At 38.2% G+C, this 22,187-nt stretch overlaps 1 protein-coding gene across 1 annotated transcript in view; it reads left to right on the top strand.

The window, feature by feature from the left end:
- PPP2R3A (protein phosphatase 2 regulatory subunit B''alpha) overlaps positions 1 to 21,985 on the top strand; it is a 135,748-nt gene extending 113,763 nt beyond the window's left edge. Inside the window, 2 exon segments of the mRNA XM_020986095.2 lie at positions 3,776 to 3,882; positions 18,763 to 21,985. Coding sequence (XP_020841754.1) covers positions 3,776 to 3,882; positions 18,763 to 18,889 — 234 coding nt within the window. The 3' untranslated portion in view covers positions 18,890 to 21,985.
- The last annotated feature ends 202 nt before the right edge of the window (positions 21,986 to 22,187 follow it).

Raw genomic sequence — 22,187 nt, forward strand, 5'->3', positions numbered from 1 at the left:
TTCTGGAAATTTCCACAGGGCATCAAATCAGTAGCAGAAAGGGAACCTTCTTCTGTATCTCTTGACTTTGCATGGATTTATGTAGTTCACAAGCTATTCATAGGGTTTTTTTTTAAATATAAATTTATTTATTTTTAGTTTTCAACATTCACTTCCACAAGTTTTTGAGTTACAAATTTTCGCCCCATCTCCCCCCACCCCAAGATGTCATGCATTCTGAATATCCCTTCCCCTAGTCTGTCCTCTCTTCTATCTCTCCCTCCCCCCTTCTCTTATCCCCTTCCCCTTCTATTTTCTTGTAGAGCAGGATAGACTTCTGTACCCCATCTCCTGTATTTCTTATTTCCCAGAATTATGTGAAAACATTTTTTTAAACATGTTTTTAAAACTTTAGGTTTCAAATTTTTTCTCTTCCTCCCTCCCCCACCCACCCTCATTGAAAAGGCAAACAACTCAATATAAGTTATACATGTGCAGTTATGCAAACATGTCCATAGTAGACCTGTTGTGAAAAACTAACTCTGTTTCCCTTAATCCTATCCTGCCCTCCCATTTATTCTATTCTTTCTTTTGGTCGTGTCCCTACTCAGAAGTATTTCCTTCTGATTACCTCCTTTCCCAATCTGCCCTCCTCTCTATCATCCCCCTGCTCTCTTGTCCCCTTCTCCCCTTATTTTCCTGTAGGGTAAGACAGATTTCCATACCCAATTGAATGTGTATGTTATTCCTTCCTTAAACCAAATCCTATGAGAATAAGATTCACTCATTCCCTCTCACCTTCCCCTGTTCCCCTCCACTGTAAGAGACTTTTCTGTTTTTTTTGTGAGATAATTTACCCCATTCTACCTCTCCCTTTCTTCTTCTCGAGTATCATCCTCTGTCATCCCTTAATTTTATTCTCCAGGTATGACCCCATAATCTTCAACTCACCCTGTGCCCTCTATCTATCTATCTATATATACATACATATAATTTTTTCCCTTCAACTACCCTAATACTGACAAAGATCATCTTTCCATGCAGGAATGTAAACAATTCAATCTTAATAAGTCTCTTATGATTTCTCTTTCCTGTTTACCTCTTCATGTTCCACTTGAGTCATGTATTTGAAAGTCAAATTTTCTATTCAGCTCTGGTCTTTTCATCAGGAATGCTTGAAAGTCCTCTGTTTCACTGAATGACCATTTTTCCCCCTGAAGGATTATACTCAGTTTTGCTGGGTAGTTGATTCTTGGTTGTAATCCTATCTCCTTTGCCCTCCGGAATATTATATTCCATGCCCTGCGGTCCTTTAATGTAGATGCTGCTAAATCTTGTGTTATCCTGATTGTGTTTCCACAGTACTTGAATTGTTTCCTTCTGGCAGTTTGTAATATTTTCTCCTTGACCTGAGAACTCTGGAATTTGGCTACAATATTCCTAGGAGTTTTCTTTTGGGGATCTCTTTCAGGAGGAGATCTATGGATTCTTTCAATTTCTATTTTGCCCTCTGGTTCTATATCAGGGCAGTTTTCCTTGATAATTTCTTGAAAGATGATGTCTAGGCTCTTTTTTTGATCATGGCTTTCAGATAGTCCAATAATTTTTAAATTCTCTCTCCTGGATCTATTTTCCAGGTCAGTTGTTTTTCCAATGAGATATTTCACATTGTTTTCTAATTTTTCATTCTTTTGGATTTGTTTTACAGTGTCTTGATTTCTCATAAAGTCACTATCTTCCAATTGCTCTATTCTAATTTTTAAGGAAGTATTTTCTTCAGTAAGCTTTTGGACTTCCTTTTCCATTTGGCCAATTTTTCTTTTTAGGGCATTTTTCTCCTCATTGGCTTTTTGGACCTCTTTTGCCATTTGGGTTAGGCTATTTTTTAAGGTGTTATTTTCTTCAGTATTTTTTTGGGTCTCCTTTAGCAAGCTGTTGACTTGTTTTTCATGATTTTCTTGCATCACTCTCATTTCTCTTCCCAGTTTTTCCTCTACTTCCCTTACTTGCTTCTCAAAATCCCTTTTGAGCTCTTCCAAGGCCTGGACTGATTCATATTTTTCTTGGAGGCTTTGGATGTAGGAGCTTTGACTTTGTTGTCTTCTTCTGGTTGTATATTTTGATCTTCTTTTCACCAAAGTAAGATAATATAGTCTGACTCTTTTTGCTCTGCTTGCTCATGATCCCGGCTGATTACTTGAGTTTTAAACTCTTTGTTAAGGTAAGAGTCTGCTTCCAATGTGGAGAGTGTACTGTCCCAAGCTTCAGGGGTTTGTACAGCTGTTTTCAGAGATACTTGTAGGGACCTGTAAATTTTCAGTTCTTCCAAGGTGGTATGATAAGGGGTGAGGTGTTTACTCCTTTCCTGGCCTGTGACCACAAGTACTCCTTTCTGTCCTGTAACTGTGAGGAGGGGTTCCTCTCCACAGCCACTACAAGCTCCACCAAGCCAGTGCTCCTCCTCACCCCAGCACCGCCACCCAGAACTGGGACCCAGATCCGAACACAGGCAAAGCAAGAGATTCCTGCCTCAGCACTGGCAAAGAGATCCCTGCAATCCCTCTCTGATCAGCCACTGGATTCCCCCTCAGTCTGTGGGACGAAGCTCGGGAAGCAGCTGCCCCACCCAGGGCCATGCTCTTGGGGAATGGAGCTGAAACCCCACCTTCCTCTCTCAGCACCAACAGAAACAGACTTTTTCCACTGACCTTCTAAGTTGTCTTTGGCATTAGTGGGTTGAGGAGTCTGGAAACCTCCACAGCTGCCCGCGATTCAGTCCTCTGAGGCCTGCTTCAGGTTCACTGCGGCTTGTGCCGCGCTGCACTCCCAGCCCAGCCTGGCGTGATACACCTTTCTGATCAATCATCCAGGTTGTCTTGGGCTGGAAGTTTGTTTCCCTCTGTCTTTTTGTGGGTTCTACTGCTTCAGAATTTGTTTAGAGCCATTTTTTATGAGTATTTGGAGGGGTTTGGGGGAGAGCTCAAGCAAGTCACTGCTTTCACTCCTCCATCTTGGCTCCACCCCTCTATTCATAGGTTATATCCCTAATTCTTTTATGTGACCAACTTCATTTCCATTCACACATTTCTGATATATCTATAAAGCTTCTTCTACAAAGTTCTTCGTTGCCAGTATTTTGAAGCCTGCTTTCATCCATCATGTATCTTTCCATTACTCTTTAGGTCACCTGCATCATCCTTTGGAGACTTTGGTTTTCTATGACTTTTAGCCATGCAGCATTACTAGATAATATACAGATATTTAAAAAGATGAAATTTGTTTCAGAAAGGAGCCTGGAGTCATTAAAAATAACTCTCTTGCCTACTCTTTGACTTAGATAGCTGTGAGGAAGCAGACTACTTTCAAAATTAACATTTTGCAGATTTATTTGGTGAACATAAAGGAAGGTTATTGCCAGTTTAACAAAAGTCATACACATTAAAGGTTTTGCTTTACCATTGCATGGCCAGCATTTTAGCATTAGGCCTTCCAAAATACAAATTCAACCCTGCGAAAGTGTTGAATAACGTTCAGTGATTTTGAGAAATTAATTATAAGGAGATGTTTCAGTTGGTGAGAAACACAACACACTTCTACTGTCATGGTTTGGTGAGAGGTATTTTTATCCTTTTTCCAATCTCTTTATTTGTGTAATCCATTGTTTTCAAGTTTTGCTTTCTCTCAGCTGAGGAACATGAGTACAACCACATTATCTTCCAATACATATCTTAGTTTCAACATGGACACTTTATCTAAAATTTATTTCATTTATTTTGTCTCTTTTCTTTTTAATCAGGATGTTGAGAATGATAGCCCTGAACCTTCTGATTGGGACAGATATGCTGCTGAGGAATATGAAATTCTTGTTGCAGAGGAATCTGCTAATGAGCAGTTACAAGAAGGGTAGGTGGGATTCTCCCTAATGTTTCAGAATTTTTCAGCTATTCCTCAAAATGTGACCTCATAACAACTCCTACATAGCTATGGCCTTCTAGAGATGCAGGGCATGCAAAATGTTTGGGGAGGCTATCTGGATGGCAAGGAAGTATAGGTAGCGAAGTCAAGAAGCATTTATTAAGCTTCTCCTCTGTAAAGCATAGCCTGAAGTAGAAAGCCCTGTTTCGCCTTTTTTGCTGTATTTCCTCTTAGAAAACCAACCAGAATCTGAGGCTCCCCCAGGACTAAGAGAATTCCCTCCCACCCTTCCTTACCCCTGAGGCTTTTACTAATCCTCTGTCCATACTAAATTTTGGCAAAGATATTATAAGCTTAGATTTATGTAGCAGCAAAGAACATTCACCCTTCTCTGCTCTAATTAGGTTTTATGACTGTTATCAGAATAATGTGAATACTCTGAAATCTCCATTGTACCGTTAACAAATTTCCTGTGGGTTTAGACCATTTCCTAGGGTCTTCTCCTTAACATTTTCTCCCTTCTACTATGTCTCTGTCTTCTTTGCACAATCATTTGCATGTTGTCTCCCCTTTTAGACTATAAATGCTTTGAATGCAGGAACTATTTTTTTTTTTGCCTTTCTTTGTATCTCCAGCACTTAGCACAGTGCCTGGCACATAGTAAGCCCTTAATAAATGCCTGTGGCCTTGACTTACTCTAATACTTAATCCCTCCAGGCACTCAATTCACTACATAATTTGTTTTATCTTACCTGAACTGGGAACTCACTGCTACAAGCAGTTCTTTTATTCTTTCCTGATTAATTTTTCCACTATCTCCTCCTGGATGCCCTCCCTTAGACTGTCCTGGACCATCTGTTCTATATTCTCTTTCTTGGTGATCCTGTCAGTTCTTATAGGTTCATCTCCATACAAATGATATAATTTCTCTCTTCATATATATGTGTATACACACAGACACAGACACACACAGAGATATGTAATCATTTGTAGAGTACAGAATTATGTGTGTATGGCAGCTAAATGGCACAGTGGATAGAGCACAGGAAGACCTGTGGAGTCAGGAAGACCTAAGTTCAAATCTGACCTCAGATAACTTACTTAACTATGTGACCGTGGGCAAATCATTGAACCCTGTTTGCCTCAGTTTCCTCATCTGTAAAATGAGCTGGAGAAAGAAACAGCAAAATACTCTAGTATCTTTGTCAAGAAAAACCTCAAATGGGGTCACAAAGAATTGGACAGAACTGAAATGACTGAACTATACATATACATATATATATACACACACATTTTTATATATACATATACCACATACACACGTATGTATATGTATACAAATGTATGTGTGTACGTATACCCCTAATAATTTTCCAGGCATACAGTCCCAGATCACCAAATGCCTACTACAGAGCTTCACCTGGATGTTTCTTAAGTACTTCAAACTCAACATTACCAAAATGGAACTCATTATCTCATGTCCCAAATTTACCTCCTCCAGATTTCCTTATTTCTATTATGGGCAATATCACCCATCCTTCTGGTTATCAACGTCTGTGACATTTCTGATTCCTCTTCTTCATGCTACATACCCATTCAGTAGACAGTGATATCATTTCTGTTTTCACAACATAATCTGTCCTCTTCTCTCCACTCAGTCACCACCCTAATTCACCTTTCACCTTTTTTTTTGGGGGGGGGAGCTAGGCAGTGGAGTTAAGTGACTTGCCCAGGGTCACACAGCTAGTAAGTGTTATGTATCTGAGGCAAGATTTGAACTCAGGTCCTCCTGAATCCAGGGCTGGTACTCTATCCACTGTGCCACTTAGCTGCCCCTTTCACATTTATTTTTGTAAAAGCCTAAGTAGCTTCCCATATTCTAGACTCTCCCTTTCCCATTCCATCCTCCACAAAGCTGACAAACTGATATTCTAGTCTATTTCAACCCTTGTTCAAGGTTTCCAATGTCTCCAAATTGTCTGTAGGCTAAAATATGAATGCTTCTGTTCGGCATATAAAGATTATCACAACCTGCCTCCTTTCTATCTTTCCAGACTTATTTCACATTCTTCCCCTTAATTCATCCTATATTCCAAACAAACTGACATACATGCTTTCCCCCAAACTTACTGTTTCATCTCCCACCTCCATATGTTTGCCCAGGTTGTCTCCCATGTCAGAAATGTACTTCCTTCTTATCTTCACCTCTTAGAATCCTTAGTAACAGCACTTAGCATTGTGCCTGATACATAGTAAGTGCTATATAAATGCTAACCATTTATTATTGTTACTAGTTTTAATCTCAGAATTTCTTAGCTAGGAACTTGGGAATGAAAGAGTGCTGGTCTTACAATAAGAAGACTTGAGTCTTGACTTCCCACACTTACTGTGTGTGACCTTGTTCATCAGTCACTTAACCTTCTCTGGGTGTCAATTTCCTAATTAATAAAATATGGATAATACCAAAAAAAAAAAAGAATCCTTAGTTACTTTCGTGTCTCAGTTCAGTGCTGCTTCATAGAGGCACCTTTCCTAAACCTCTGAGTTGTTAGTGATTCCTCAATCAACATGTATTCATGTTGATAATCATCTACTTCCTATGTGCCAGATACTGTGCTTAGGATACAAATACAAAGAATGAAGCATTCCCTACTCACACTGAAGCTTACATTCTAATGGGGGAAACGACAAATGGGTATAAAAATATATGACCTAAATATAGTCAAAAATGCAAATGTATGCAAAGTAGTTAAATACAACAAATGGATATAAAAATATATAATCTAAATACAAAATAAAAATGCAAATATATATACAAAATAGTTAACAAATGGATATAAAAATATATAATCTAAACATGAAGTGAAAAATGCAAGTGTATACAAAGTAGTTAAATACAGTAGTTTGGGAGAGAGAATAAACAGATGGAAGAATGGGAAAGGCTTAATGCAGAAGATGGCATTTGAGCTATTCCTTAAACTCTGTGAAGAAAAGGACTGTGCGGTAGAGATAAAAGAGTACATTCCAGTCATGGAAACCAAATGGGAGATGGAGTATTGTGTGTGAGGAAGAGAAAGGCCAGTTTGGTTGCATTATAGCACAGAAATAATATCCAATGAGGCTGGAAAGATAGGCTTTAAAAGCTAAACAGAAGTTTATGTTTTATCCTATATGCAAAAGGAAGCCACTGGAGTTTAAGTAAGAGTCATGGGCACAATTGTGCCTAAGGACAGTTACTTTGGCAGCATTGTGTAGGTAGGCTAGAGCAAGAAAAGATTTTTGACACCAGTTAGGAGGCTGCTGCAATTATCTAGGCAAGAGGTGGTGAGGACCTACATTAAGGTGACAGATGATGAGTGGACAGAACAGGATATCTTGGATGCAAGATATGTTGTAGAAGTAGAAATCGCAAGATTTAGAAACAGATTGGATAGGAGATAAGCGAGTGTGATTAGTCTAGGAAAATTTTTAAGACTACAAACTTGAGACACTGGAATGATGACTAATTCAACCAAAACTTACTAACAGTCTCTTAAGTACTATCTAATGCATTGCCTTTTCTCAATCCTCATCCTTCTTGATTCAGCCTCTCCGTAGCCTTTGACACTGTTCTCCTCCAGCTGGTCAAACCATCCCTTCTTAATCTCCTTTGCTGGATCTTCATCCTAGGCACGTTGATGAGTGTGCCTCAGGGCTTTCTTTTGGGCTTTCTCATCCTAAATTATTTTACTTGGTTATCTCGTCAGCTCCCATGGATTCAGTTATCATCTTTCTGTGTATGCTGATGATTCTCAACTCTTCTCATCCAGCCTTAGTTTCTCTGCTGACCTCCAGCCTCACATCTCCAAAGAAATGTCTAGTAGACCTCTTAAACACAGTATGTCCAAAATTGAACTCATTATCTGTCCTCCTGAGCCCTCCACCCCTCACTTCCCTGTTACTATAGAGGGCACCTTCCTTATCCTCATGTCTAAAATTGAACTCATTATCTGTCCTCCTGAGCCCTCCACCCCTCACTTCCCTGTTACTATAGAGGGCACCTTCCTTATCCTCAAGCTCACATCCTCAGTCACCTCTCCCCCATATCCAATATGTTGCCAAGGCTTGTTAATTTCACTTTTGCAACATCTCTTTAATATACTCCCTTCTCTCCTCTGACACTGCCCCAACTCTGGTGCAGGCCTTCATCACTTCACACCTGGATTACTACAATAGCCGGCCTGTGGGTCTGCCTGCCATGTCTCTTTGCACTCCAGCCCATCCTCCATTCAGTTGCCAGAGTGATCTTCCAGGTCTGACCATATCACCCCGCCCCCCCCCAATTCAATAAACTCTGTTAACACCCTAGCACCTACAGGATCAAATACAAAATTCCCTAGCACTCAAAGCCCTTCATAATCACCACCACCACCCCAACCATTCCAATCTTCTTACTTATGCTCCTCCCCCTCCTCCTCATCCACAAAGCCTTCCATCTACTGATGCTGACCTCTTTTGCTATTCTCACATAAGACACTCTGGGCATTTTCAGTGGCTATCCCTGGAATACTTTCCTCTCATTTCTATCTCCTGGCTCTCCTGGCTTCCTTCATGTCCCAACTAAAATTCTACCTTCTGTGAGAAGCCTTTCCTGATCCCACTTAATTCTAATGCCTTCTTTCTGTTGACTATTCTCAACTTTTCCTGTCTATAGCTTACTTGTTCATAGTTATTTGTATGTTGCCTCAAGGTTCCATTAGACTGCCAGTTCCTTGAGAGGAGAGTCTGCTATTTTGTTGTTTTTTTAAAAATCCCAGCACTTAGTACAATACCTGGCACATAATAGGTGTTTAACAAATGTTTAATGATGTAAAGACATATCTAAAGAGTATCTTCCTCTTCAGTTTTGTACTGATCATCCTCCATGAGTGACAGATTCCTTTGCACTCCATTTTATCTAACTATAACTCACTTGATATTAATAATCAGAGGAATCAAAGACATTTCTTGCATCAATCAAGGAAGTGTTTATGACCTTAATATATGTATGGGAGACTCCTTTTTGGAGAACCTTTAAAATTCCATTTTTCACTAACAAATCAAATGCTTTCTAACAGAAAAGTTAACACAGTGGGATCTTTTAGTCTTCATACATCCATGGACAAAGGTCTCACAGATAAGAGTACAAAAATTTAAGTTAATATTTATAGATGACCTGAAACTATGCAAAATGTTTAGCATTTTTTGCCCCTTTTCCCGAATTCTGTGCTAGAGAAACAGAATTGAGCATACATAAGACAGAAAACCATTTTATATTTTTGTTTCATGGGTAAAGTGATCAGACAACTAATAACAAGTCTCTTTAAGCTTAAATGAGCCAGATCCTCAGAAAGCAGCCAGCATAACTTGTAGGCTTTCCATCATGGTAAAATATGCCAGGGTTCTGCTGGCCTTGCCTCCAAGAATTTTGGGTCACTTCCACACCACCACATGCAATGGAGGACTTTTGTAGATGGGTTAATTTTTAAAATTGAGATTGGAAATAATCAATATAATAATCTAGAGCATTTTAGTTTTCAGAATGCTTTCATGTATATATTTCATTTGATTCACCTGGAAGTTTAAAACAAACCGGCTAAAATAAATTTCACAAAGCTTAAGCATAAATGCCTGTTGAAGGTCTAAAGGGCTCTGTAACAATCTTATTGACTGTTTAACTCACATGAAATAGAGGCAAGTCATATTTCACCTCTGATCAGACCTAATTGTTCAGAGTGGCTAAGATAGGGGAACTATTATTAAGGAAAGCCTCAAGACATCAGAACTCCATAGACTAGTGTGTCTGGATGTCAATGGGATCAGGAGACAAAAGCTCACTTTCTGAAAAAAAAAAAAAAACCTTGGTAAAGACATGTGATGGCAAATTGAGCGAGGCAGTTCTTGCCTTGTTGTTGAGCAAAAGCACTCTGAAAAAGGAGGCAGTAGTCTGATTTGATCATTGGTGTTACACATCCACAGAATGCTGAGATTGGGCCAGAGATGGGTGGACCTTTACAACTAGATTTTAGTACCACCACTAAGTTATTTTGCCTGCTATACGCATTTTACCAGGCAGTTACTTCCACAGTGGTGTATGATGTTATATTTTTGTATGGAGGTGAGGATTAAGGTTCTATTGCTTATTTATTTGTGGTTTCTACATGGTCTATGAATAGAGTGTGTGTAGTAGTAGACTGGGGGCTTTTCCAAAGTTGAGTGAAACCCTGGTTCTATATTACCGTAAAAAAGCTTGATCCTCTGGTTTCCAGATCATCAGATAGAAACAAACATAGGCATATACTGACAGAACAAGAAGTGACCTAAGATTGAGTGAAAAGATAGAAAACTAAAGCTCCATTTCCTAAATATCATTAATATTCAATTTAGATTAACTGAAATTTGCTCCCTTTCATAAATTAGATAAAGGTAAAGTTAAACTCATCCTGTGTCTGAGTTACTAAAAATTCAGAATTACGAGATATTTGGTGAAGTTTTATCATATTATCCTAATATATGATATCCCAAGTATCAGTTAATTATTGTACCTTTTCCATGAAGTTGAAGGGAAAAACACATAAAGGAAAATAATCCTACTTAACACCAGTGATCTCTGGTAAAAACTGCATAAACTACATTAGATTACACCCATTTTTGGTTATAGGTTACATTCATTCTCATGCTAGCCAAAGTACAAAAAAATCATGTCTAATCAGATGTAAAATCCTATCAATTCTAACTTCATTTCTCTAATAATAGCCATCCCCCACTCATAATTGCCCCAAGTGTAGATCCTCCAAATTGGTCTCCCCTCCACCAGTCCCTCCCTTTCTCCAAGCCACACTTCCCAGAGCTGCCAAAACAATCTCCCTAAGGCACAGGTCTGACCAAGTTAGTACTATGCTTAAGGACCTTCAGGTAACACATGTACCTGGCATTTAGTTTTCACAACAGTCTGACTTCCACCTACCATTCCAGCCTTATTTCATAATATTTCACTCCACATTCCAGCCAAATTGGACTCCTGGTCATTCCTTGATGTTATTCTGCCTTTTTCTGCCATTTCATGCTTTCTTCACCATCTCCCCAGCTAGAACAGACTCTATATGTCCACCATCCCTGCTTGTTGACATCTTTTTCCTTGAAGGTCAGTTGCTATTTCTTCCAGGATGTCTTCCCTACTTCTAGGCAGGCAAGCCAGCCTAACTGACAAAAGGCATCCGAAGGAGAAACAGAAGACAGCCTCAAAATCAAACCACCAGCACTATTTGGCTACTCTGTCCCCTCAGACTTTGAAGGAGACAGCCCAGGACCAAAAGCCTGAGAGCCCTGAGAACAGCAGTGCCTCCCAGTCCAGGAGACCTTGTAGCCCAGTGCTCAAAGCCATTGTTTGGGGGAACCACCACTGTGGAGAAGGGGCCAGCCATTCCAAACAACTGCCACACACAGGACAGGAAAGCCAACCAAGCCAAAAAATGACTATTTCCTTACACTCTGATGGGAGCAGCCAAGGACCCTGAACCCAAGAACATTTTGAATAGCAATTCTTTAAACCCAAAGCCATCATCCTGGGAAACAACCCTTCTAGAGATGCATCCTGGCAAGTGCTCTTGCAAGTGCTCCAATCATAGCTACTCACATCCCAGAAAACAAAGTTCTTGCCAAGAGAATCAAGTGTCAGATAGTTCAACATCAGAAATGCATATTACTTTATCAGTAGAAATGATGCTAGAGGCATTAGTATGTGCTTTGTCACAGCACCTTAAGGACCTCTCCATCTGACTGGCAGCTCAAGCTTCCTCATGTTGTTCCCCCTAATAGGGTGGGAGCCCTTTGAGAGCAGGGGCTGTCCTACTTTCCTTTTTGTCTTCCCAGCACTTAACACAGTTTTCCTATCTACCTAGTAGTAAGCACTTAGTAAATGCTTTATTCATTCTGATCCCAACAGTAAGAAAATCCCTTCCTCCTCAGATATTTTTTGGTTGTTGGACCTCTTCTATATACTTCTCAGACTCTCATTAGTGGTATACATACCTTTCTCCTTAAATTGTAAGCTCCTTCTTGCCAGACAGGTTTTTTCATTTTATCAGTGGCAACCTAGGAAATGCCTTATACACATTAGTCTATTCTGCCTCTTTACTGTTAAATAAAATCAGCAACATGGTATTATAGAAAAACCATTAAAGTCAGCCAAGTTCTGGTCCCATTGCCCATTGAGAAAGTTACAGTTGCCACCCTAGGTCTCTTCCTTTTCACAGAAAACTTGCAGGAAAAAGATGTTTATGCTCGTCAGCTTTTTCACTTCTTTACTCTTAAGATGGCTTTCTTCCCCAATAACCTAAACTACTCCAAGATTATCAATGATCTCTTAATGCTAAACCACGAAATCACTTCTCAATCCCTTCTTCTTGATTCCTCTCATTCTAAACATTCTGTATTTCCTGGGATTTCTTGCCTTTTTTATACATGGGTGTTTGCCAGGGCTCTGTCCTAGACCCTTTCCTCTTATTTCTTTATTCTTTCATTGATTATCAATTCCCATAGATTAAACTTTTCATCTCTATGCAGGTAACTCTGAAATAGACATATTCTGTCTTTCATCTTCCACTGCCTGAACACTATGCTAAGTGCTGGGGATACAAAGGCAAAAAACAGTCTCTCCCCTCAAAGGGCTTATATGTCCTCATGCCATTCTCAATGCCAGACAAAACACATTAATAATTAGGCACATACAAAATGTATGGAAAGCAGACAGGAAGATTAACAAATGAGGAAAAAGGAATCCTTCGGAAGGTAGATTTGAGGTGAGTCTTGAAGGAAGCAAAGAGATGAAGTGGAGAGACAAAGAGCAAAGCATAGCACACAAGATGAGGTGTTTGGGGGCCTTGGAAGCTGGGAGAGGAGATTAAGTGTAACAAGATGGGAAGGGTACGAAAAGGCCAACTTATCAAGAGCTCTAAGTGCTAAACAGAGTTTACTTTTGATCCTGGAGGTAACAGGGAGTCACTAGAGTAGAAAGAGACCAACTGGAAGGCCACTGAAGCAGTTAAGTGACATAGTGAATAAAGTGTTGGACTTGGGAGTAAGACTTGAGTTCAAATCCTGCCTAAGACTATGTTTCTTCATCTGGGACATGAGAATTATAGCACCTACCTCATTAGGTTATTGAGAGAATCAAATAATATACATAAAATGCTTCACAGACCTTCAAGTACTGTATAGGTGGCAACAGAATCTCAGATTGATCTTTTCACAAATAACAGAAATGAAAAAAAATTTTATATATAATGATCACAAACTTGATTTACATAAAACATGATGTTTTATGTTTATATTTAACTTGTATTTCTATATAAGCAATATTATGTAAGATGTACTTAAGTTTCCGTAACCATCTTTCCAACTTTTTGATCAGTTTATTAAGTTCCTACTGTATGCCAAGTACTGTGCACAAAATGTTGGGGATACAAAGAAAGGCCAAAAACAGTCTTTGCTTCGTGATATAAACCATATAAATTAGGGGTAGTTTCAGAAGAAAAGCAGTAAGATCAAGGACTCTACAAGTCTTCTTGATTGGCACAGACTTTCAATTGCAGTAGACCAGGCAAGAAATGAATAAGGGCCTGAACCAAGATGGCAGCTGTGTGAATAAAGAGAAGGGGAAATACCTGAGAGATGTTGTAAAGGTAGAAACAACCGTAAGATAAAACTTGTGGAGGAAGATGACAGTGACACTAAAGTTCTGAGTTTGCATGACTGGAAGGATGATCATGTCCTCATCTGTGATAGAAAAGTGCACCCATCAGACTGGCTAAGATAAGAAACAGTAAAACGACAAATGCTAGAGAAAAAACAGGGACACTGATGCATTGTTGATGGAATAATATATTGTCTGCATTCTGAAAAGTTCTTTGGAACTATGCCGTAAAAGTTACTAACCTCTCCATACTTATAGACCCAACAATACCACAACTAGGTCTGTACCCCAAGATTTTTTAAAAAGAGGGAAAGGACCCATACATACATAACTATAGTAACTCTTTTTCATGGTGGAAAAGATCTGGAAACAGGGAGGATACCCACCTATCTGAAGGAATGGCTTATGGAATATGAATGTAATGGAATACTACTGTGATATAAAAGAAAGGATGAAAGGGACAATTTCAGAAAAACCTGGGAAGACTTGTACAAACTGATGCAGAGAGAAATAGGCAGAACCAGGTGAACAATTTATACAGTAACAACACTGTAAAGACAAAAAACTAAAATATATAAATAAGCATTCAGATCCATGTAATGACTAGCAGTGATAAAGCATACTACCTACCTCTTGATAGAGAGGAGATAGACTTAGGGTACAGAATGAGATTTTTTTTGGACATAATGAGGGCATTTGTTTGCTTGACTGTGCATTTCAGTCTCAGAGGTTTTTTGGGTTTTTTTCCTCCTGATTGGAGGGAAAAAAAAACAATTACGTCAAATTTTTTAAAAAACTGACAATTATAATAAAATTGGGAAGAGATTAGGGCTTGAAGAAAAAGATGAGTTCTGTTTTGAAAATGTTGAGTTTGAGGTATTAAAAGGCAGTTGGTGATGTATGACTAGCACCTGAGGGAGAATAGGACTGGATATATACATCTAGGAATTATCTCGGTAGAGATAACAATGCATGAGAGCTGCTGAATTTACCAAGTAAAACAGTATGGAAGGAAAGAAAAGGGCCCAGGACAGAGAGCCATGGAGGCCATAGTTACTAATTGTGATGTGAAGAACCAGCAAAGGAGATTGAGAATGAGAATTTGAACAGCTACAAAAAGCAAAAAAAAGAGCAGTGTTCCAAAAACCCAGAGAGAAGGTAATCCAGTGTCAAATGCTACACAGGGCAAGAAGGATAAAGATTGAGGAAAGGTTATTAATTGGCAATAAGAAATAATTACTAAGCTTGGGAAACAGTTTCAATTGATGGAATCAGAAGCCAGACTGCAAGGGTCTTATTATAAGTGATTGAAAGGAGAAGCGTAGAGGCATATGTAGCTTCCTCAAGAAGTTTAGCCATTAACAATTCAATAAACGTTTATTAAGTGCCTACACTGTGATAAGTGCTGGGAAGGAGAAATGACTATTTATAGACACAAGGAGATGGCAGGATCAAGGAAGTTTGTTAAGGATTGGGGGAGGGGAGAAATATGGGCATATTTGTAGGCAAGGGGGAAAAAAATAAATCAGAGATTGAAGATTAAAGTAGGTCCTAATAATTCCAATGATAAAGGGATAGGGCAATCAAGAGGTGAGGTTTATCAGGGTGTGGCAATTGGATAAGGGGGCAAAAGACTCTAGTAAAAAGGACAGTGTAAGATTACTTAGGGGATAGGAGAGAAAATAGTGTAACCACTACAGGGTCAGTGGCTTGAAAAAAACTGAGGGGTAGAGGTGCTAGAAGTCAGAGTGAGGATGAAGAGTTAGAAGGCATAACGTATAGAATGAATAAAAGTTATGATCAAAACATGTCAACATGGAAGTAAAAAACTGCTGAGGAACAGAGGATATGACCATCTGTGTAGCAGAGATGGACTAAGTCATAGGAATTAAGCAGATTAAGGAAGTGGGAGGTCAGAGTATTTGAAACACCAACTTGTCTGTTTCATTCCACCTAGTAGGAGAGCAGAAGTTGGGATCAGAAAGTGAGTGTGTAAGTAAGGCAGGCATTGAATCCATTAAGGAAAGAATTTTCTAGTGGTAGTTTAACAGCCACCAGGGTCTCAATTGGTTAGCAATTGGAGAGTATTTAGCATAGTGCCTGGCACGTAGCACAAATGCTTGACAGATAACAAAATTTAATGCATTGCGAAAAATCTCACTCCTGGTATAGGACAGCATAGGGCTAAAATCCGGTCTTCAGTTAATTAACTCTGGGGGTGTTTAACTTGGAGAAGAAAATAGGAGACATAATAACTCTTAAGTATTTGAAGAGTAAACCACGTAGAAGAGGAATCAACGTTTTGTTCTGCTTGGCTAAGAAGGGAGAACTAGGAGTAACACAAGTTGTTTTTAAAAAAAAAAAGGGCAAATTTATTCTTGAGGTAAGGGAAAACTTGCAAACAACAGTATCCATAAATGAAATGGGATGTCTCAGAAGGTAGTCGGTTTCATCCTCACTGGAACCATTTGTCAAGTATGTTGTGTAGAGGATTCTGTTCAGGTAGAGGTTGGCCTAGGTGGCCTTGGAGTTCCTTCCCAACTCAGATTTTGTATTCTGTGGAAAGAAATCAGGGGAAAGAATCAAAGAAAGGCCCACATAGAGAAACTGACTCAGTTACAAGAGCCACCAGTCCAAGCAAAGAAGAAAAAGTATGGTAGGGGTTTAACAGCTGAAGTTAATCTTTAAAGAGTTTGTTGAACTTTAGCCTAGGCCCTCAACCATCTTCAGGCTGTATTTAACTCTGTCCCCAGCTTGGGTCCCTTATCAATGGTGCCCCGACACCACACCCATTTTGTTGTTTCCCATACCAATACCCTATCCTAAATCACCCCCTTCTAGAGACCTTCCTTGGCCACACAACTCAAAGTCGCAAAAACCATACAGACTTGGGCTACTACTGGAAATTCAGGTTTTCTTTCATTTCAACCCTTTCTGGCTAATTAGCAGCATTTGTATTGCTCTTCTGTTGATTTCCCAAAACTCCATACCACAGCACCCAGGAAAACTTCCTTACTCTCTATCCTGCAGTCAATTACACCATTTCTGGTATGACTGTATTCCAGGAATATCCAGCAGAACTTTAATACAGTATAATCAGTGAAAAAGATTTGCCTCTCAAGACATGTTGCCATTCTTCTTCTCTAATGCTAACCATTCTTAACTTGTGTTCTGTCCATCCACTTCCTTCCTCTTTCTGTGAATTCCACCATGGTTTGTTGTTCCTCAGGATTTTTTTTGTGTGTATATTCTCCTTTGGAGAATTCATTGCCTTCCACAGCTTTTTCACAATGTCTCTATGCAACTAAGTTCTCCATTTGCTGTTTCACTTAAAATCTTTCTTGGACGACACATAGATCTTTACCTCCAAACCCCAGTTTCTTTTAAGCACATCTCCCAATTTATATTTGAATGTCTTACCATCACTCTAAACTCAGCATGCTTTTAACCTTTCACCTCCTCTTCAATCCTTCCTCCACACAGTTGGCTAAATTTAATGTTCCTAAAACATGTATCAAACCTACTCAAAAACCTTTTTGTGGTTTCTTATATTATCTCTAAGATAAATTAGAGACTCTAGCCTAGCCTGGCATTTTAAACCCTCTGACTCCTATCTGCCTTTTATTTATTAAGCATGTTGTTTCCTCCAGTCAAAAGTAAGCTTCTTGAGGTCAGGAACCATCTTTTTATCCCTTAAGTGACATTAAAGCTGAAAACTAAACTCACACTTTCTCCATTTAAAGAAAAGCTTTGCTGCCAAAAAAAGTATCATTATATTCCCAGTCATACAACCTTAAGACAAACAAAAAACTTAAAATCATTTTTGCCCCCATCTTAGTAATCACCAGGACCTATATTAATTATTGCTTCATAAGTATTACTGAAGAAATTTCTCATACATATGTCTTTCTTCCTACTTCCACAGCCGGCATCCTGGGTCAGTTTCTCAGTGCCTCAGAAATAGACTATTGAACTAGTCTTCCCTGCTGCATGAATCGATCCTGTGAACAACCAGAGTAATATATTCTTTAAGACACTCCGTGTCTTTCTCTTGCTCAAAAATCTTCAATGAAACATCACTCCTTAAGGATAAAATCACAGCTCTTTAGCCTGACACTCAACTTAAGCACAATCTTTACTTCATCACATTAAACCCCAAAAGTGTCCACTCTATATCTTTTATCCGTAACAATATATATTTCCACCTTTATATACCACCAATACATATACCATTATTATGCCATATACCATTATTTTGGGTTTTTTTTTTACCATGTAGCAAATTATCTTTTTTTTTTTGGCACCACTTAGGAGTATGAGTTCCCATTGTTACCACTAGGTGGCAATGATTTACCTCCTCCCATTGCAAAAGCATTGACAGTGTGACCACTAATTAGCATTCTTTCATGCACTTTTGACTACTAGCTCTTTAAAGCTGATGATGTAGCCACTAAGATTAATCACTGGCCACCATGATTTCTTATTGGCACTTTAGCTTTTGAGAAAGTTAGAGATATCTACTACCGTTAAAATCCAGCCTTGTATGTGTATTGGAAAGTATGCTAAGCAGCAAGTTGGGTAGCCTAGGGGTTTTCTAACGGTGACCCTAGGGAAGTTACTTAGGAGTCTCCAGGCCCCCTTTTCCTCATATTGAAAAGGAGTTTAATGGGATGATCGCTGAGGTCTGATCCAGATGTAAGTTTTTAAATAATTAGAACAAAGAACCTAAAATTCTAAGCTTAATTATGTTCTACATTTACTTAGCATTTATTTGTTATTTGAAGCACACGGTGCAACACACACACACTCTCCCTCTCCCTCTCTCTGTCTCTGTCTCTCTCCCCCAAGTTCAGACTCTGGCTCTGTCACATAACCAGCTAAGTAATCTGAGATAAAGTCTCTGAGAACCTTCCTTTCAACAAGTAAATGTGTCCCTTATTTATTACATAGTTATTAGAAGTCAAATGAAAGTTATGTGAATACTTTGTAAACTCTAAAGCAAAAACTATAAAGAAATCAGAGAACAGGATCCGATGTGCATATTTTCCCACAAAATTTGCATCATTATTTTGTTATTTCACTATTTATACCATCTTATCACAATGATCCACATAACAAATTTAAAATTAAAATAGAAGTTATTTTTGTTCTTACAGCTCATTTGAAGAATATGAAGCAGATGAACCTGTTCCTCCCTCTGAACTTGGAAACAAAGGGGACAAAATAGTCATCTCAAGCCTTTCGGAGAAATGTGGAAAGCTTCACTCAGTAGATGAAGAGTAGCTGCCAATCTCAGTGAAGCCAGCACACATGTATCTTAAAGTTTATTTCCTCATGGAAAGGATATTTTGTATACTGCCACTTAAAATCTTTCATGTCTGTAAATGTACAATTGCACTGGATTAACTTTAAATGGTTTTGTGCAATAGGTCTGAATGCACATTCTAACTTGGGGCTTTCCAATTTTCTTCACAGCTATCAATTTTCCTTAATGCTATATATAAAATCCATGGAAAAATGAATAGAATTTTTACATCACCACTAAAAAGATGTAAATCAGTTGCTTACCCTTTAATATATTAGGGCTGTTCTACACAAAAATATTAGGCAAACATCTCATAGCTTCACTGTGTCCCTCCAAACATAAAAACACATGTATGGTTCATTCACACACACAAAAACATTATCAAGTCATGAAACTAAGGCATGAAAATTAAGCCTGGGTGAAGTGACTCAAATCTACTTGTCCCCTGGGTGTAAATGTGTTTAAATATTTCAAAGGGATTTTTTTTTAGTTATGAACATGGACTACACAGTACAAAGATCAACTTTGCCATTTTAGTTTTACAATTAATAAGCCAAAAGGCTAAAGTTATTTCATCCTCAAGTGTTATGAACTAACAGTTATAACTCTTCTTTCAAGCTAGGTAAATTTCTTTCCTCCAGGGTCATCTGACTGAATTAAAAGGAAGAAGTAAAAATCATGATAGCACCTATAATTTCCAAAAAGGAAAAATTAAGATGTGAACAAGCTGGGGCAGCTAGATGGCACACTGGATAGACCTGTGGCTTTGGAGTCAGGAGGACCCGAGTTCAAATCAAGCCTGACACCTGACACTTAACTGGGCAAGTCACTTAATCTCGATCACCTCACCAAAGAGCCAGAAACAGAAAAGATATATAGGGGCAGCTAGGCGGCACAGTGGATAGAGCACCGGCCCTGAAGTCAGGAAGACCTGAGTTCAAATCCGACCTAAGACCAAACACTTGACACTAGCTGTGTGACCCTGGGCAAGTCACTTAACCCCAATTGCCTTAAAAAAAGATACATACATATATATATGAACACACACACACACACATATATATATATATATGAACACAAACACACACACACACACATATATATATACATGAACAAGTACAGGAGCCTGACTCCTTAATAGAGAATAATCTCAATTTATACACCTATAAATAATTATGTCTGGAGAGAAAAATGGAAATTGTTGAATTACGACCTAACAAATTTCCGTTACCCAAAATCCCTTTTATCCATTTTTTCTTCCGTGGAAAGAAAAAAGCCAACTTGAAGACACTGGGATATTTGACTTTTTTTTGGCGAGGGGGAGGGCAATCGGAGTTAAGTGACTTGCCCAGGGTCACACAGCTAGTAAGTGTCAAGTGTCTGAGGCCAGATTTGAACTCCTTTTTTTTAACTTTAACATGACTTTTTTAAACCACAACCCACTTATTTAAATTTCTGGATTGGATTTTCATAGGAAAATGAAAAAAATTTAAAGTATTTTCATACAGAAAAGTAAACCTGTGTTTGTCCCCTGTGAAGGCAGGAGGTTATTTGATAATGTGTTTCCCAAAAAATGCTCCATGAAACCACAATGCCACCAAATTCTACAACATCTAGTAACATTTTCTCTTACCTTGAAAGTAAAGAATGGGTAGTAAATAATGATGAAAACTTGGAATACACTTTAATAGAAAGCCACAGATAACTTTTTTTAAAGATACCTTCTGCCAAAAGCATCTTTTGTCCTAGACTTTTTGCCAAAACTGCTATTGGTAACCATATGTAGCTCATTTTACCTTCTCACTGCCCCCTCTTTTTGGTGAGGGGTAAAATGAACAATGAAAGAAAGCATGGGCAACAGTGAGAAAGTAAGAAGACCCAGGGAAATTCAGAAAATGTATCAATCATTCATTCAGTCTTTGAATAGCCAACAATTCCTTATACTTACTTCAAAAGTGAGGATTCCAATTTCTTTAGTTGCTTTATTTACCCTTCATTACTAGAAAGTGAACTTCCATTTAAGTTCAAAAGGGAAATCACATTAACAAAAATTTTACTTCTCCCAGATGAGACTCAAAATGACAAATCTATGGAAAACACAAACCTGTGGCAAACCAAAAACCCTAGGATTAAGGCTTCTTTTCCTGATACAGTTAATTGCATTTACCTATAATTCTCCATTTTTTCCAGCAGAAGAAAAATCAACTGTTTTTGATCTTGCATGTGGTATGATAAAGGATAATGCTGATTTTTCTAGTAATAAAATGAATGTAGTATAATAGATGATCTGACATTCATAATGGCCTATACTGTTTCACTTAGACTCAGGAAAGAACAAAATTAAAACACAGTTCTGTATTTTAAAATAATACAAGCTAAACTTGTTTCTTGCCTTCATTTGGCCTATTTTGTTTGATTTTGCTTCTCTACTAAATTCCCTGTGCTTTTAATATATAATTTATAGGTAATTTTGTATTTTATTCCATAAGTAAAAAACACAAGTGCCAATGCCATTAAAAACAATAAAAAAAAGAAAAAACATTTTTTAAATTAAATTTTTAAGGTACCTACAGTTATAAGGCTCTCAGGCATATTTTTAAAATAAATGTACTCAATATCTGAGAGCTTATTTAACATAAAAAAGGAATCTGTAGAACTGGGTAGTTTTGCTTAATTGTGCTACAGAAATCATGCCAACAATATTCCAGAACTAGCAACACCATATCATAATTCCCAGTACATCTTAATGGATGATGCTTTCAGTGTTATTTATTATGGTCTTAATACTATGCAACACAAAATAAAATTCAATAGCATAGCACTAATTGCTGTGAGACAGACAAATAATTAAATACGATTTATGGCTTTTTCCATGCATCTTATCCCATTTCTTTGTATAATATTTGAGTAGTGTTTACAGTGGCTAAAGGTATAATCAATTAAATTGAGTGATTTGTGCAGACTTGGAAAATCTGTTGGGAGGGGGGAATGGAAGGGGCGCATGGTTTTATCTTTGATTCACTTTATATTTTTCCCTTTTTTGAAAACCAAATAAAGGTATATGCAAAGATGAATCTGTTTATTACTAAAGTACCTCACAGAAAATCTGAATTGAAACCAGTAACTTTAGAGATCAACTAAGTCTAACTTATACATGGCCTATCTTCTACAAAATCTCTGACAAAAGGGTCTATTCAAACATCTAATGGGGACTCAAATCACTACCCTACCTATTAGGCCTGTTCCTCTTTGGGATGGCTCTTATGTTAGAACATT

The sequence above is a fragment of the Phascolarctos cinereus genome, unplaced genomic scaffold (assembly GCF_003287225.1).
Source record: "Phascolarctos cinereus isolate Bilbo 61053 unplaced genomic scaffold, phaCin_HiC Scaffold_726;HRSCAF=1367, whole genome shotgun sequence".
In the NCBI taxonomy this organism is placed as follows: domain Eukaryota; kingdom Metazoa; phylum Chordata; class Mammalia; order Diprotodontia; family Phascolarctidae; genus Phascolarctos; species Phascolarctos cinereus.